An 18,394-nucleotide genomic window follows, 5' to 3' on the forward strand; every position below is an offset into this window, starting at 1 on the left:
AGGGGAACTGACTCCAAATACTTGCCCAAGTAGGTGGCTCCAGGGGCCTGGACTGACCAGCTTGGCTACCACCCAAGCCCACAGCCTGGTCTTTGGTTGACCCACCCTAGCATCTACCCCATCTAGGACCTGCATATGCTCATGAAGAGACTGGTCCTGTGGAATGATACCCCCAAGTTCTCCAAGACTAGTGGCAGCCACAGGATATCCCAGAGGAGTCCCAGTTAGGCTCCAGTGATGATGGTGTACCAGAAACCAGAGACCTTGAACCAGACCAGGACTCATTGTAATGAACATTTGACAGTAAAACTAATGGGACAAGGAGGTATCTTATACGGCACACTGAAGCCTCTATTGCCGCCAGGATGAATGAAGGTTTTGGAGAAACAGGAAAGATTTTTTTGTTTTGTTCTTTTTTTGGTTTGTTTGTTTGCTTGATTGCTTACTTTGATCAATTTCCTTTTGTGGGTGGGGCAGGGATGAGGGGAGAACAGGGGTGGAGGGGGTTGGAGGGGGTAAACCAGGAGTTGAACGGAATTGGGTGCGTGATATGCATCTTCCAAAAAGTAAAGAAGTTTTTTTTTGTTTTGTTTTTTAAAAAGCTTTGATGTAAATATGCTAAGTGAAGAGGCATGTGACTCCAGATTTTACAGATGGCACTGTGGGGGGGAGGTCCTAGTATAACCCAGGAGCTATGCTGAGTGTCAGATCTCAAGTCTGCAGTTGGAGCACTGTGGAATGGAAAGGAGTAAGCAGTGGCATTGACTTGGCCGTGAGCAGGAATAATAACGTGCATAGTGCAAGAATGGCCTTCTATTAATAAGTCGAGAGTAATGCATTTAGTTGCAGTGAGTGTTTCTGGAGCGACTTCCCATCTTTCAACCCGAATTCACAGGCACTGTCTGAAAAATGAGCAGCAAACCAGCTCTTTCTTTATAGGGCTTTAAATTACAGAGTATAAGCATTCCTTTCTTGATAAATAAGTGAACGTGTGTTATACTTAGATGTCATTAGCAGTCTCAAAACACATTGAAAGGAGAACACTGCCTGTCACTAATGTGGTCCCATGAATAATTCTGCTGTGGTTGGGTTGGGCTTTATAAGCGCTAAAACATTTATAAAGTGGAATAGGAGAAAAGAGTACTTACCTGTGTCACCTTGTGCACAGCTACACTAGTATAATTTTAAATAGGCAAATGTTTTGTATTTGGCCAGTTGAATACAGAGTAAGGAAGCTGAGCCCATCACTCTGCCCACAGTAGTGATTCTTATATTTGCAAAGTCCTGGTTCGCAGAATAAATATTTTCAGTTACCACAGCAAAGCACTTCCAGTATGGTTTTCTTGCTTATTCCTCTTGCTGTATAAAGCCAGCCTAAAATCAACAGTGATCTGCACTGTGCTCTTTGTCTGCTCGCGACTGGGATGTGAGTTAGAGGATGGATTTTCACATTCATGTTTCGCTTGTTGGGATCTTAACTATGGAGAATTTAAAATTTCAAGGAAGACTGCGCTCCATAATTGACTTAACCTTATTTTCCTGAAATGTGCTGCTTGGTCTGATGGTGCAGGTGGTGGCAGCGTGTATGTAAAATGTTGAATGAAAAATTAGCCCGTGATTTCCAAATGTTAGGGCCATCTAGGTTTTTTGAAAAAAACAAGATAGTTCTAAAATGTATCCTTGAGAAATACATTTTATAATTTTTTGGGAATTTATTCATATTTAGCAAATCAAAGAAATTAATTTCACATATGCGTGGTGTAATGAGAGTTTTGTGATTTCATGCAGTTGTATGGTATCTATTATGTATTTTAATTGCAAGTTTTGATAGAAATATTAATTCATAAGTAATTTTGAAAGTTCTTCATTGGTTTGTTTTAATTTTGCCTTTTTTTCTTTCAGAGAGCACAAACATGTCAACAAAGACTAGATAAGGAAATTTACAACTTTCTCAAGATGATTAAGGAGTGTGATGTGGCCAAAGGTAAGAAGAGAGAGAAAAGATGAATTACTCTAGACCCCCACTCCTTTTTTTAAATTTATTTATTTTTAATTAAAAATTTCCACCTCCTCCCCTGCTCCTATTTCCCTCCCCCATCCCCCTCCCCCTCCCTCTCCAGTCCAAAGAGCAGTCAAGTTTCCCTGCCCTGTGGGAAGTCCAAGGTTCTCCCCCCTCCATCCAGGTCTAGGAAGGTGAGCATCCAAACAGACTAGGTTCCCACAAAGCCAGTACATGCAGTAGGCTCAAAACCCAGTGCCATTGTCCTTGGCTTCTCAGTCAGCCCTCCTTGTCAGCCACGTTCAGGGAGTCCGGTTTGATCACATGCTATATCAGTCCCAGTTTAGCTGGCCTTGGTGAGCTCCCAGTAGATCAGCCCCACTGTCTCAGTGGGTGGGTGCACCCCTCGCGGTCCTGACTTCCTTGCTCATGTTCTCCCTCCTTCTGCTCCTCATTTGGACCTTGGGGGCTCAGTCCAATGCTCCAATGTGGGTTTCTTAGACCCCCACTCTTGATCCTGTCAATTTTTGTGACTGCACATTTTAGACTTTGTGTGTATGTGTGTGCGCGCGCGTGTGCGTGTGCATGTGTGCACCATGCCTGCTTGTTTGTGCCATAGCATGTGTGTGAAGGGCAGAGGACAACTTATAGGAGTCAGTTCCTTCCTTCCTTCAAGTGAGTCCAGGGGCATGGCACTCGGGCTGTCAGGATTGGCTACAGGTACCTCTACCCACTAAGCCCTCTAACCACTGAGCCATCTGACCACTGAGGCCTCTAATCACTGAGCCCTCTGATCACTGCCATCTCACCAGCTCCCATTTCTCATTTTGATAACACTGCTTTGAAAAATATTAGATGATGCTGTCTTTTGCGCCTGTGCTGGTGTACTCCCACACCCATTCTTCCATGCCTTGTAGAGCAAATTCCATTACCAAGACCTGCTTTGACTTGGACCTCTGATGGAGTCAGCAAACGGGAGGGCCTCTCAAGCTATGGGTGGAGAGGATGGGAGAAGTAGATCAGAGGTTTATCTCTGCTCCCCCTGTAACAGGATAAGATGGGTTTGCATCTTGTTGAGTGCACAGACCCATATAGCACAACCAGAGTAGAGATTTATTCTTGAGTAAGGAGAACACTAGCATTGTTTGAACAGAGAGCATTTATGAGGAGACCCACACATGCTCTTATAGGAATGCTATAAGAGCTGAGCATGCTCTGTTTATGTTTGTGTTTCTGTTTTACATGCTTGGTGCAGAGAGAAATCTGGGAGATCCATTTCTGCTGTGGACAGAGACTCTGGCATTATGAGCCAAGTTTCTCCAGGTCACCTAGATGAATGAGCCACAGTAGTGATTATAGCTGTTTCATAAGTTTCTTTAAAGAGCCTTAGCTGATATAAAAGAACCAACGTGGAAAGCCTGTTCCCAGTCTTTGAAAGGGCAGCTAACTCTTGGGTCTACAGAACATCACTTCCCTAGATTGTATCTTCATTTGAGATCTTTAACGGTGTATGTTTTCACTGCTTCCTGTTAGGGTGTCCCTTCAAAGTAACCTATCCCTGTTGAGGCTACAAAGGTTCTTCTGTATCCTGGCTGATGTTTTGAAATTGGGATTTCATAACTAGATGATTCACAGGTGTTGAATCTCAATCATTCTGACTCCACCCACCAAGTAGGTAGGAATAGTAGGAAAAGTGCCCTCCTCTATTGTTGGATCCCAAAGAATACGTTCCACCATGACCCTGCCCCACAGTGTGTGTATTTACAAGGGTTTACACTCTTGATTTCGGAAGGTATCTTGGTTATGATTTCCATGCTGTGATAAAACACCATGCTCATAGTATGTTGGAAAGGGAAGGGTTGATTTCTCTTACATGTCTGCATCATTGTCCATCCAGAGAGGAAGTCAGGACAGAAACTTGGAGGCAGGAGCTGATGCAGAGGGATGTTTCTTACATTGCTGTTGCCATTCTAGTTGGCATCTTCATTGGTAGGGTTGGGCAGATTATTGCCTTTTGTCGATCTAGTCTGCCAGCTTTGCTGCTCTAATTGAGCAGTTCTACTCCACGTTACCTGTTCTAGAAATTCAAAGCAGGATACGCTTGACAGTTTCCAGATTACAATTTTTAGAATTGCATTATTTTTGGTCAATCCAACGTCTTTTCTTTATTCATTCCCACAATCTGTTTTGCTTCTCAAAAAAATGTATGACTGCACAGCTTCCTGTACCTGTACCTGTAGCTGCTCTTCTTTTCTCTGCGTGTCTTGTCATATCCTCCACACCCACAACACTGTTCCATCAACCCTTCTATTACTCTGCTGTTCACTGGAGCTGTCTTGACCACAAAGCCCAGCAGTGTTTTCTCTCCCCTCTGTCTCAGTGGAATACTCCTCAGTGCAATTAGAGATGTCTCTTATGATTAGGCCTGTTCAGCCTTGCCTGAGCCCTAGTGCCTGAAGGGTGTGCTGTGAAGTCTGAGTTGACTGACTGTGGCCTCAGTCTGCTTACTCTAATAGTGTTGATCACAAGGCGTGAGATGGGAGTTTTTCCTCATCATCTTCTTTCTGGTTTCCCACCTTTCCCAACGTCTAAGACTAGCCTCAGTGTCCTTGCTATATGTTTCCAAGTTACTTTGCATGTTCTCCCTTCAGAGCCTAAGCAATCTTTTATAGGTGTGTGTGTGTGTGTGTGTGTGTGTGTGTGTGTGTTCCCCCACTGGATGGGTCTTTTTAGAAAAGATAGGAAGAGCAAGGAACAGCATAGGTCACAAGGGTTGCTTGTAGTAAGCGCCATTATGTAACCACTGGAGAGCTTCCCCTTGTTCAGGCTGACTCTCAGGCAGCAGGGTTGGGAAGGAGGCCAGCAGGTGAGGCAGTGTGCCTGTAGAACTGATGACCTAATGTGCTCCACTTCTGCCGAAGTCTGTAGCAGTCAGGAGGACAGCATATGGTGTTTTCCAATGTGGACCAGCCTCTCACATTGACACACCGTCACTTTATTCTTTGTGGCCCAGACCTTACCAGGATGTCTCCTGGACCTGCCCACAGGCGGGGCTCTCTTGGGCATGGCTCTGCCCTAATTACTGTTTATTTCAGTTCTGTTCTCACAGTGCAAGCCAATAAGTAACTTTGAGAGTTTCTATTCAGTTGGATTAAAATGAATTTTACTGCTTCGTTTCACCGTTATTAGTTAAAGAATTCAAAATCCGTGGCCATAGTTCTGCTGGCTGCTGCCGTTTAGTTGATCTGATAGGGTCTGCCCCATTGGGGTTCCTGGAAAAGAATCAATTTTTTTAAAAACGAAAATTTTAAACATGATTCATTCTTTCTTCTGTTCACCTTACCTTTTCTTTGTGCATTCTAAAATCTTCAAGGGGCTTTTCCCTTTCTGTATACAAGTTTTGCAAAGACAAAGGCTTTCTGTCATTCTTTTTTTCTCTAGAAATTTCTTTGTGAATTAAAATATTACTTTTATAACTCACAAATAAATATCTTTTGTAAAGTTTTTAATGCAATATATTCTGATCATGGGATTCTTCCAACATCTCTTCTCAACTCCTCCCTCACCCACCCAAGAAAGGGTGGGAGACTCCCTTTATTTCTCTCCTTTTAGAAAGCAAACAAACAAAAACTCCAAACAAACCAGAATATTAAAAGGAAGAGAAAAGCACAAGACACATGCTCTTCTTAAACCTTTCTCTCAGCCCCTTGTATGGTGCCTTCTGTATGGCTGCTGCTCAATAAATGGTATGCAAAATCCTGCACGTCTCCAGAGTTGCCTTGACCTTACTGCTGCTCTGTCTTCTCTAGGACAAGTGTTTTCCTTAGGGTGTTTCATACAGCTTGCATTTAGCAACAGTGTTGTGTTGACAGAGGTTTCTGTCCCACCAGGTCCTTCAGTCTTTCAGTCCCACAGAGGCCTATGTTAATTATAAACTGCTTGGCCTAGTAGCTCAGGCTTCTTCTTAACTCTTATAATTTATATTAGCCCATAATCCTTGCCTGTGTTAGCCATGTGGCTTAGTACCTTTTTTGGTGAGGCAGTTACATGTTACTTGCTCTGTGTCTGGCTTCCTCTGTGTCAACTGCGGACGGACTCTTTCCTGTTCTCAGGATTCTCCTATTCCTCTTGCCCCGCCTCTACTTCCTGCCTGGTCGCCCCACCTATACTTTCTGCCTGGCCAATCAGCATTTGTTTAAAATACAAGTGACAGGTACAGACCATTGTCCCACACAGAATGTTAACGTGGGGCTGACCAAATCTATTTAAAAGTCTGAGAGAGCTTGGGAAGTTTTTCTAGGCAGAAAAGAACTAGAGTTAAGCACAGCTTCTTGATAGCAGCATTTTCTCAGGTGGGCTCTGTATGTTAGAGGCAAATATGTCTCATTTAAGAGTGGCTTCCTGACTCAGCTTTACTGCAAAACCTTGCAGCTCTTTTAAGAGGCCATGCCACCAAACACTTAAATGATGTTTATGACTTGCCAACAGTGTGCTTGTTGGTGGTGTCAGGGACCTTAAAATGCCATAGAGTTGTGGCAATAAACATGGCTCAAGCCGGTACTTCTGCCATGAGGCTAGACTCTCAGAAATAAAGCTAAGGAATGGGCTGGATCCAGCCATCAAAGCCACATCTTTAATCATAGCCATATTGCTTATCAAATTAAAGACTCATATGGTCAGAAAAAGAGATCTACAGTAAAGATAGACTCAGATGAAGAAAACCTCTAAGAGGTTTACAGTGTGTTTAAAAATATATGTAGGCTTGGGAGAGAAAAGAAAAAGCATAAAATCCTTAAAAGAAAAAAGAAAAAAAATGAGAGTAGTTGGGTGTGGTGGCACATACCTTTAATCCCAACACTTGGGAGGCAGAGGCAGGCCAGATCTCTGTGAGTTCAAGGTGTGGTGGCACACACCTTTAATCCCAGCACTTGGTAGGCAGAAGCAGGCAGATCTCTGTGATTTCAAGGACAGCCTGGTCTACAGAATGAGTTCCAGGACAGCCAAAGATACACAGAGGCACCCTGTCTTAAAAAGCCACAAATTAAAAATAAAAGAAATAGAGTTTAAAATAAAGCCATGTAAAGATGAAAAATACACAGAGAGTCTGGATACTGTATGTTATTGTGTTGTCTTTGAATTGTATGACAGCTGAGGAAGGAGCAACAGCTGCTAAAAGACATTTGTTTATAAATGCTGCTGGATTAATCCAATGTATATATTTTGAAAATGCCTTGACTTCAAAATTTAAGTCAAAAGGTATGTTACTTTGGAGAAGAGGTTTTGCTTTTGTTTCCATAGGACATGAGAGGCTGTGGATTCATTCTGGGCTAAGAAAAATCAGGTTTGACTAAGGAAGACCCCCATGAAGAATCTCCAATAGGAGCAGATGGTTCAGATGATCCAACATTTCAGAGGATCTCTATTGACGTTTCCTCTGAGTTCTACATTCAGAATAGTTTCAAGACTGCTAGCTGAGATGATTTTTCACAGAGTTTTCCAGTTAGGACTTGACTGTAATTCAAAATTTCCTTTAGGTCCCCATAAGATTATCAGTGCCCCCAACCAGCAGGAAGTAGACTGGAAAACCAAGCCCGCGTTCCCCCAAAGTAGATTTGATCCAGAGTTCTTGCTTAAAAGGGGTGGGGGGAGTGCTGTACCCTGTCACTTGTATTTTAAACAAACACCGATTGGCCAGTAGCCAGGCAGGAAGTAGAGGTGGGGCAAGGACAGGAGAATCCTGGGGACAGGGAAGAGTCCGTCCACAGTCAACAGAGAAAACTCCAGAGACAGGGCAAGCAAGATGTGACTGCCTTGCCGAAAAAGGTACCAAGCCACATGGCTAACACTGACAAGAATTATGGGATAATATAAGTTATAAGAGTTAATAAGAAGCCTGAGCTACTATTTTAATTAATGTAGACCTCTGTATTTCTATGGGACTAAACTGCAGGACCGGGTGGGACAGAAACTTCTGTCAACAGTGTTGTTACTGTTCTTTAAGATTCAGGCAGTTCTCCCCAATCCGTAATTGCTTCCTCCACTGGAGAGCCAACATTTTTAAAGAATGCTTTATTTGTTTGTTCTTTGAGTTTTATCACATCATCAATAAGTTATTATTTAACCCATTAATACTGTACATATATATATATATATATATATATATCTTAGTCTTTAGTTCAATTAGTGTGAATTACATACACATAATAAACAGAAACCAATACATAGAACATTCCGATGTATGTTGAAAGAGTCCATTAGGAAGTGCATGCTGTACAAATCCATGTTTAAGATCCTTCAGTAAAGTGACTCCATCTTCCGTCCCCATTCCTCTCTGCAGTGTTGCTGACACATCCTTGGCTTTGATGTTGAAACTAACATCTTAATTTGAGCCAGTAGATAAATTTATATTCTTGGGTCATGTATATTGTCATATTTCTTGGTTTTTTTTCAAGTTACAATTTTATACAGATATTTTTAAAAAATATAATTTTTTTATTTGTATGTCTCATTTTATTACTTTCAGGAAAGAATAGTGTTTTGTGAGGAGTTCATTTGATTCTGATCTGGTAGTAAAGTCAGATTGAAAGATTACTTTTATTCTCAGTGTGTGTGTGTGTGTGTGTGTGTGTGTGTGTGTTTATGCTTGTGCACATGTGTAGATCAGAGATAGCTCACCAGGTAGGCTGTGTGGTAAGAGTGTATATGAATAGCAAGGTAGAGTGACAGATGCATTCATTGCTGTTGTCATTAAGCCCGACATAAATCTTTAAAGGAGGCTTCCTAGGAGAATGACATGTGAACTACGGTTTGGAAGTCTATTAATATATGTGTTTTTCAGTTGGGGACACTTGTTTATTAGGACATGTGACACTTAGAGAAGTAATACCTCGAAAAAGGTTTGCGAGGGATAGAATAGGAGGCTCTTCCAGGTAAGCAAACAGCCTGACTTACAGCGATCTTGATGGTTTTTTAGGATCACAAGATTCATGGGCTTGTTCTGAGATAGAAGCTTGCCTAAACTGAGATTTAATCTGCTGCATAGACAGGAGAAACAATTATGTTCTTGATGTTTTTAAAGCTTACCCAATTAAAATTTGCACAGTATAATCATGACAGGTTGTGAGCTTTTTATGTCTCTAAAGTTAAGATTTTTCCAGTATGATCTTCTCTCAGCTTTCATGACTAAAAATAATTTTAGTGCAAAAATTTTCATCTCACAATTATCAGTTATATTATTGTAGGAGGCAAATAAGGTAGCATAGTAGCCATTTTGCATTCTTGCATGGCAGGTTAGTTTCCATATTAACAGCCTAAAACATTTTTAGCTGGTCACCTTTCTAAGAGGTCAGGTGGTCTTTCTCACTGTGTTACAGTATATAAACCTGATTGCCTAAGAAGCATTGCTGTGTGAACTGCTCATGTGTAATGCTGAGGTCAGTCCTCAACCAGGGGTCCCACCTCAGGTCTTTAAGCAAACTGCCTCAAAAATTAGGGTTTATCTCAAGAACTTGTTTCAGCAGTAGTTTGTCGGGAAAATGAAGCGTGTGTATGTGTGTGTGTGTGTTTGTGTGTGTGTATGTTTAGAAGATTTGGAGAATGAGTTTACTTAAGTACATTTAATTTAAGTATTCCTTATGTGTTTGAATAATATTTGTTTTGTATTAATCATTATCTAAATCAGAATTTATCTATAAGGCGGGTGTTATTGGGGATGATTACGTGTGTGGTGGTACTTTCTTAAAAAACAGATCCATGATTTAATCTTAATGTCGTTTGTGTCACAAAAGTGGGAAATTACTAGATTACCCAGAACATTTGTGGAAGGCAAAGGCTGGGTCTGATTTTCTCCTGCGTGTCTCACAGTTGTGTGTGACATCTGTTACATTTCTATTGCTAAGTACCAGACATCCAGCATGTGCTGCTTTCTCAGGTTTTTAACAACACGTGGAGAATAAACCTTGAGGTGTGTACCAAAGACCCCAGATGAAAGACTAAGTCTGTAAAGCCGTCTATTCCAGAGCATCGTGGCGCTCAGCCATGTGTGTGATCAGAGCAGTTGTCACTGGGGGGCCCGTGGGGAAGGTGATTCATTTCTGTGTTTACCATTTTTCCCTTTTGTTGCTCACTTTGTCTTATGAGTTTGGATACATATTTTTCCTACATAGGACCCCTTTCCCTAAGTCATATTAATGTAGACAATTTTGAAATATTGGAAATAAGACTAAGGGAAATTGGTGTTTAGGGTTTACCACCCTTCCTAGTGATAAAAACACTTGCACACATGTTTTTAGTGATGTGCCTGAGGTCCTAAACTTTCCTCCTCAGACAATCGTTTCTTTTCAACTGGAAGTGTTGGCATCTCAGTTGATGGCCTGATGTTTGCTTAGTTTCTCTTTGGCTGAATTGGTTTTGTTTATGTTTTTCAATTTTACTTTAATGAAGTTTTATTAGATATTAATAATTTTATCTGGTTGGAAGAATAAATTTAAATGATTTTAATATGTAATTAACAAAACGCCAAGCATTTCTCTTGCATAAATCTGGACAGGATATTCATAGCATTTTACTCTTTTTAAGTGATAAATGTCTATTTTTCAGCTTTCTCTCACTTGCATTTTTCTTTCTTTCTCTCTCGTTTTTCTTTTCTTTCTTTTTTCTTTCTTTCTTTTTTTTTTCTTTTTTAAATAGGAACATGGTTAAGATTTGTCTTGCCATTTTATTCTTTGTTCCTAGCTTAAGCATACGGGATAAATTTTTGAAAGCACAAATACCACTATGCCAAACATTTTTCCAAATAAGAGCCAGAGGAAGTTGAATTAATGCCGCCTTCAGATATGTTAGCCTCCATGTCAACCACAGAATTATTTTTGTCTCTTTTTAGCACTTCACTTTTGAATAAAATTACTTTCCCAGCAGAGCCTGTCATGAGGGAAATGCTGTGTTATAAGCAGCACTTGCTGCCCCTGTTGTCTGCTTTTCCTAAGCATCACAAAACTGTAAAGTCCTATCCGTCCTTCTGGGGTGGAGATTGGTCAGAGGCTTGTTCTCTTCTGGTACTAACTGAAGTATGTCATGGCAGCAGATATTTGCCTACAGTAGGAAGAAGCACATCATGTCCCTATCTCCACAGCAGGGAGGATGCATGGGGTTAGTGGCTAGAAAGTGCTGTGTGGTTTTGCTTTAGCAATTACTTCACATCTCACTGTGTGTGCCCACTGTGTTGTTTCTAGACATGCTTCCATCATTTCCTCAGAAAGCCGAAGTTGTCTCGGAAGCTTCTAGAGAGACCTGTGTGGCGTTGAGTGACTGCCTCAACATCTTCACTAAACAAGAAGGGGTAGGTCATTCAGAATTGAATTATTAAAAGCAGTTGCTTAGGTGTCACCATGCCTAATTGTCTGATAAGCCATTGTGTTCAAGCTGTCCAAAAGTAGTACAAAATTAATATTATCAAAGGAAACGAAAACTTCATTTTCCATCAAAATTCAGAACTTACTCATTCTTGATCAGATAGGGTGATTGTAAAATCACCTATGTTTACATCTTTGGGTTGTATTGATGTAGCTGTATTTAATAAATGTGTCACATCTATGTAGTCAAGTTGGTTGTGACATTTTGGTAAGAGGGATGGGAGAGTAGTCTAGAATAAACATCTGCATGTGAGAGTTGCATAGTGCCTTTCATCTGGAAATCAGGGTATTGTTAGATTGCTCTAAACTTAGCTCCATAATGAACTTTCCTCTGCTGCTTTCCTGTTCAGTAGTGTGCCATTGGAGTTCCAAACTTGGGTAAGAGCCTTGTGCATGTCCTTTCATTATTCTCTTTCTAAGGACTAAATTTTGTAAGATGTCTTTTGGTCACCTGAACTTGTGTTTTTCTTGTTTCTGGATTTTTTTTTAATTTCCATTTTTATTTATATATATGTTGGCCGTTTATTTTTTTCTCAATTAAGATACCAAGTTTTTTTTTGTTATAATTTATTCGCATCTTTTGGTTAGAAATTGAGTTTAATAAAATCAGAAGCATACAGCTGGTTTTATTTTTGTTGTTGTTGTTGTTGTTTATTTGTTTGTTTGTTTAATGCAGAGACTGGACATTTTATTCTCCCATGGGAGAATAAGAATAGCAGAAGCCTTACAAATTTATATATAGATCTTAAAATTCTACCTTTGTACATGTATCACAAATTTCATGTGTGATGCTCTTCTGAAGAAGAAAACATTAACATGAATTTATTGAAAACAGTTCTTAAAAGAATTATGTCACAGTCAAAGGAAAATGTTAACTACATTAAGCATTTCTTTATTTTTTTAACCTCTTTTTCAGACAGGCTTCTACAGTGTAGCCCTGGTTGACCCCCTGCCTTGACCTCCACACTGCTGTGCACTAGTGATGTAAATGTGCTCTGTTGTCAGACATGTTTCTCTTTCCACAGTGTCAGGAGCTATTGAGCAATAGTGTTCCCAAGGCTGAAGGGAGACCCAAGTGAGGTTCCCGAAACCTAGGTTGCTTGGCTCACACTGCCTGTAACTCCAGCTCTGGGAGATCCAAGGCTCTCTTCCAGACTCTGGGCATTGCACTCAATTGTACAGCTCCCCTCTACCCCTACCCCCATATGTATGAGCTAGGTCGACTTTCTTGACTGTAATTCACCACATACCTATGATTTTGCTTGATAGACATTATTGGCAGTCACGGATTCTTTTATTCCAGCCTTAAGTCTGAAGGTCACACATGTACTTCATGTAAGGAGATACCAGGGCACTGAATGACAAGGTAAGGAAGGAGTGAGGAGGCTATGGAGGGCCTAGGAAGGCAGGACCAGAGAGCTGGTAGTGACAGAGACCAAGACAGGTAGTTGGTAAGGCATCACGGAACCCAGTCACAAAGCTTATGGGATGGATATGGGCAGAGCTGTTCAAGGCAGAGCTGATTCAAGGTGTAGGTCCAAATCCAGATTAATGGTAACTCAAGTGTGTCAAATAAGTGTATTAACCTGCCTCTTAGGGACAGAGTCGCAAGTCCACTGCAGGTTAATCTTATGCTCCTGATGGTTTTATGTCAGATGGGTGCTGCCATCTCAATGTGAGGTTTCCTTCCTCTTCTGTGTGGGATGATTCAGCCTTCATTTGTCTGCTGTGTGTGTTATGTCTCTGGACCTGGTTTTCTGGGTCAGCTTTGGAATGCCCCATTACCACATTTCCTCTGCTAAGTTTGTAGGGAATGTTTTACTCGGCGTGACTAAGCTAGCTGTTGGTCTGTGCCATGGTTTGTGCTGTAAGGATTGTAGTTGTTTGCCTGCACAAACCAGATAAAGTCGTTGTGCATCAGCACTTTCTCCCGAAATGGGGCAAATGCTGTTGCATAAAATGGAGTCACCCAGGGCAAGGCACAGCCCACAAGATGTTTTTATAACCTAGAGCAAACATGCCTAGCTTGCTCTCCTCAACCTTCATGGCATTATGCCTTTTAATGATTAAATGCCATTCTTTTTCTAAAAAACATCGCTTCATAGCACTTTTGGTTTTGATGGTTTGCATATTTCATATGCTAGTTTGTTTAAATGAGAGATGATAGAGTATTTTAAGTAACTGGGATTATAACTTTGGAATTAAATTATAACTTTTGAACTGGGATTGTAACTTTGGAATTAAATTATATTACTGGCTTCATATAGTATTTAGCATGCTGTAAAACAAAGTTTCTCATTTCTTATGCTTCTAACGAATGTTCAAATACCTTGTTTTGCTATAAGGAAGTATGATTTTTTTAAAATTATTTATTTATTATGTATACAATATTCGGTCTGCATGTATGCCTGCAGGCCAGAAGAGGGCACCAGACCTCATTACAGATGGTTGTGAGCCACCATGTGGTTGCTGGGAATTGAACTCAGGACCTCTGGAAGAGCAGGCAGTGCTCTAAACCTCTGAGCCATCTCTCCAGCCCCCAGGAAGTATGATTTTAAGGCTGAACAACAGTTAGGTTGGTGTATGTTTAATTAATATCTGGAAAAATACTTGTGTTTTAATTTTTAAACCATCTGCTTAATGAAATAGTATATAACTCATCTCTTACTGAAAAACATTCTAGATAGACAAAAGCATTAGCCTTTAGTGGTAAGACTATTAAATTCATTTAGCCTCTAAAAATTTCCAGGAAGATTTCGTGCAGAGTGTCCTGGTGCCTGGAGAGCACTGAACTCTGAATAAAAGCTGGAAGTTATAATCGGCAGATTTTTGCATAACTAACACCATGATATTTCATCTCTGGGTTGTTGGAGGAGGCTTCTTGTTCATTCCCCGCTGATTAGCCCTTAAATACTCACACAGAAACTGTACTAATTAATAAAGGCTTTGCCCATTAACTCTTGCTTCTTATTGGCTAACTCATATTAATTTAACCCATTTCTATTAATCTGTATATTGTCATGTGGCTTTGGCTTACCTGGTAAAGTTTCCAGTGGCTGTCTCCAGCGGCTCCAGGCTTCTCTCTGACTCCACCCTTCTTTCTCCCAGCATTCAGCCTAGCTTTCCCTGCCTACCTAAGTTCTGCCTTGATATAGGTCCAAAGCAGTTTATTTATTAATGGTAATCACACCACACAGAGGGAATTCCCACATCACTGGGTCGTTAATATTTTATTTGTCTTGCTTTGAGAAAAGGCAATCTTATCTAAGGAAACTTTATTTGAATGCTGAGTGTGGTGTGGCACACACCTATAATCTTAGCACTTGGGCCAAGGCAGGAGAATCACCATGAGTTCAAAGATAACCCAGACTACGTACTGAGTTTGAGAACACTCTGGGCTACATAGTGAAACTGTTCACCAATCCCTCCACAAAAAAAGAAAAAAAATTGATTTCCCTACTCTTGGGGTGATTCCGCGTGTCCCCATGCCCGTTGCTTGCTTGTCAGCAGCGGTGTGTGACAGTGTCCCTGCACTTTCGCGTTGACGTAAAGGAGACTCACGGAGTTGTCAGGAGCCCTTGGCTGGTCTCACTTTCAGCCTTTAACCAAATATGTGATGGGTTTCTGTAAAATAAAATGTCTAAATAATTCAGGATCAGATGCCTCCAGGTGCATAGGTACACAGGGACTATACCATACGGCATGGGCAGCTTCTCACTTAGTAACTGGTATTCAATGTTTTAGACTTCTGTGTACTTTAATGTTCAGAAATATTGTGGAAGCCCATCTCTCAGTAAAATGCATGAATTTCTTCTGGAGAAATGAAAAGTAAATGATAAGTTGTGCCTATGAAGGTTTCTTTCTTCCTTTATCATTGTCATTGTCATCATCCTATGACAAGTTTCCAATACACAGCTGCAGCTGACCTTGAACTCTGAATGCTTCCAGAGTGATAGGTTACAGGCAGGAACCACTATGTCAAACTTGAAGTTTGTTTTTCAAATTCAGTGGAATCACAACATAGGGATTGAGTAGCCTAAATGAGATCAGAATGGCATAACTGTGTTCTGTAAATGTCTTCATAAATTGCATTTCTACTATCTGAAGTTTTATTAGTAGAGCAATCATAAGCTTTGAAGTCATACAGACTTAAGTCTCATTCCTGGCCCTGCTGCTTAATCACTTTTTTTTGTTTTGTTTTGTTTTGGTTTTGTTTGTTTGTTTTGTTTTTTTACATCCTGCTGGTAGATGTGGTGGTCAGTTGCAAACACATGTGATAGTTTTTGAGACTAAAGAAAGGCCTCATGGCCAAACCTCTGTTTCGTAGCTGCTTCAGAACACACAGGTGTTGTCTGAGTTTTCTGTCCTGCCCAGTTCCCACAATGATTAAGTCCCAAAGAAATCACACAGAGGTCTACATTAGTTATATACTGATTGACCCATTAGCTCAGGCTTCTTATTAACTCTCATAACTTGTATTAGCCCATTATTCTAGTTTCTGTTAGCCACATAGATTAGCACCTTTTTCAGCAGTGAAGTCACATCTTGCTTCTTCAGTGTCAGGGAAAGAACTGTAGAGGGAGTTTCCCTCTTCCCAGAATTCTCCTATTTTCATTTTCCTGCCTGGCTACTGGCCAATCAGTGTTTATTTAAAACATAAGTGACAGAATATCGACAATTGTCCTGCACCACAGAGGGATGCTGTGAGTGACTTAGCCCCTGGAACCCAATTTTAAAGATGTTCCATTACTTTGATTGTTGTTTTTTTCAGTGTTAGGTTGGAACCCAGGGCCTTGTGCATGCTAGGCAAAGATTCTACATTCTGCTACACTCTGAGCCCCACACTGATTTTAGAATGTAAATATTAAAACAATATATTTTCAGGTGTCGGATTGTCTCTTTGCATGTTAGTCATTACTCTGTGCCTTGATACAGAGATACTTTTAAGAAAGTATTCCCAGGATTTTGCTAGGAGAGCAGTCCTAATCTTGACTTCAAATTCTTATGTGTTCCTTGGATTCTATAACAAGTAAGTACTTGCATCTAGCAGCAAATACACACCCCTTTTGGTTTACTTGGCCTAACACTGTTTATTCATCGGAAAGCAGAGTACCAGACCTGGTAAAATCACATCTATGATCAAGTAAGTTGGCTGGATGTGGGAACTAAGGCAGTTTCAGTGTTTGTGGACCTTCGTGCACGAGTCTTGTGCCTTCTGCTTATTTTGTGCATGTTTTTGCATTGGGGACATGCTCGCATATGATCTACATGACTGGAGATTTCATTATTACCTGTAGATAACTATTATTGCAGGCAGATTTTATTTTTTAAAAAACCACTAACTAGTTGAGAAAATGATATTATTATAAAATAAGCTGAAAATTTGGTGTGTGTGAAGGCGCATGTGCCCAGTGATGGGGGGCATGTGAAGGTTGGAGGGGAACATTGGCTGCTGTTCCTCTAACACTGCCCACCTTGTTTTTTGAACAAGGCCATCACTGGCCTGGAATTTGCTAAGTAGGCTAGGCTGGCTGGCAAGCCCTAAGGATCCACCTGTCTCCTGTGCCCCTTAGGATTACAAGTATGAGCCATCATGCCCAGCTTTACTACTCGGTTCTGGGCTCAAACTCAAGTTCTCTTGGAGCATGCAAGGCAAGCACTTCACTGACTGAAGTTTTACCCTAACCATGTTTGTTGATCTTTAAGATGGAAAGCTACACGAACACATGAAAATAGTAATGCTGTGGTTTTGTTTGTTTTTTCCCCTTTAACCTAGTCTGAAAATATCAAAAAACTAGAAATTTGTTTCATAAGTTATTATCTTTATGGTTTTTCTCACCCGAGTGTGGTCCTGGGAGTGGTACAATGAATGATACGTGGGAGCCATCATTGGCATCCCATTTGCTCTGATATTGTGCTTAGTCAAACCAGTTTTTCCAAGTCAGGAGCCTGCCTGTCTGGCTGAGGTTGCTGGAAGCTGGCATATAAACATTGTATACTTTTATGTTAGGCCTCTTGTTCCTGAGGAGAGGTGACCCAGATGTATGACTGGGTGATGATGGTGTAATGGAAAGATCCAGATACCAGACTGGACCATCTAAAAGGTGTCCAGTCTGTGCCACCCTCTGGATAGAACACTCATACCTTTGAAATCATGTGATTATGTGGGGTTGCCACCCTCCAATGCATGACATCTGATGTTCATCTAACTTCCTGTGCTTCCGTAAGGGCTTCAGTCATTTTGTGTCCCTCTGATCTTGTTTACTGATGTTGATGACAGCTTCTCTAGCTGCCCCACCCATTAGGAAGTCAGTGGACATTCCATGAGTCCATACCATAGTGTCACCCCAGTGTGTCTGCATTTGCTCCCTTCCTTTCTTTTGCCGGAAGCATCTTTCTCATATTTATAGCCTTTGTTGTCTCTATACATGCTTTCCAGTTTCGTTCCTGAAAACATGCTACTTTCCTGTTCTTCATTCCATTGCTTCACAGAAGTGATTCTTAGCACTGTCTCCTTGTGAAATGAGAGGATGATGTGCTTCTTGTTGCTGTTTGAGAAGTCCAGTCTGGTCTCAAACTTGCTAAGTAACCAGGGATAACCATGAACTCCTTACCCTCTGCCTCGTCCTCCCTAGTGCTGGGATCACAGATTGTGTGCCACTGAGCCTGGTGAGGGGACATTTAAATTACCTTGCTTGCTTTCTGAAGGACTTGACATTTGGCTACTTACTGCTTTTTTGAATACGCTGTGGCCTCCAAGGTACCTCTCTTTTTTTGGCTTCTTTGTCCTTTATGGCTTATTCACCTTCTAAAGCATTACTTCACCTGCTTGTGCCTTCAATATTAGTAGTTATGTGGGTGGACTTTCTATAGCATCCTTCCTGGATGATCAGTAGTACCCACTCTTTTCTCTAGAAATACACAACTATGCTCCGAATCAGTGTGCCAGCTGCCTTTTGGAATACATTGTATGTTTCTGTAAGAG

General features: G+C 40.9%; 1 protein-coding gene across 1 annotated transcript in view; it reads left to right on the top strand.

The window, feature by feature from the left end:
- Positions 1-18,394, top strand: part of Osbpl1a (oxysterol binding protein like 1A) — a 185,926-nt gene that overhangs the window by 63,403 nt on the left and 104,129 nt on the right. Inside the window, 2 exon segments of the mRNA XM_038331129.2 lie at positions 1,903-1,984; positions 11,230-11,336. Of these exon segments, the coding sequence (XP_038187057.1) occupies positions 1,903-1,984; positions 11,230-11,336 (189 nt within the window).

Source organism: Arvicola amphibius, chromosome 5, assembly GCF_903992535.2.
Source record: "Arvicola amphibius chromosome 5, mArvAmp1.2, whole genome shotgun sequence".
Lineage (NCBI taxonomy): Eukaryota > Metazoa > Chordata > Mammalia > Rodentia > Cricetidae > Arvicola > Arvicola amphibius.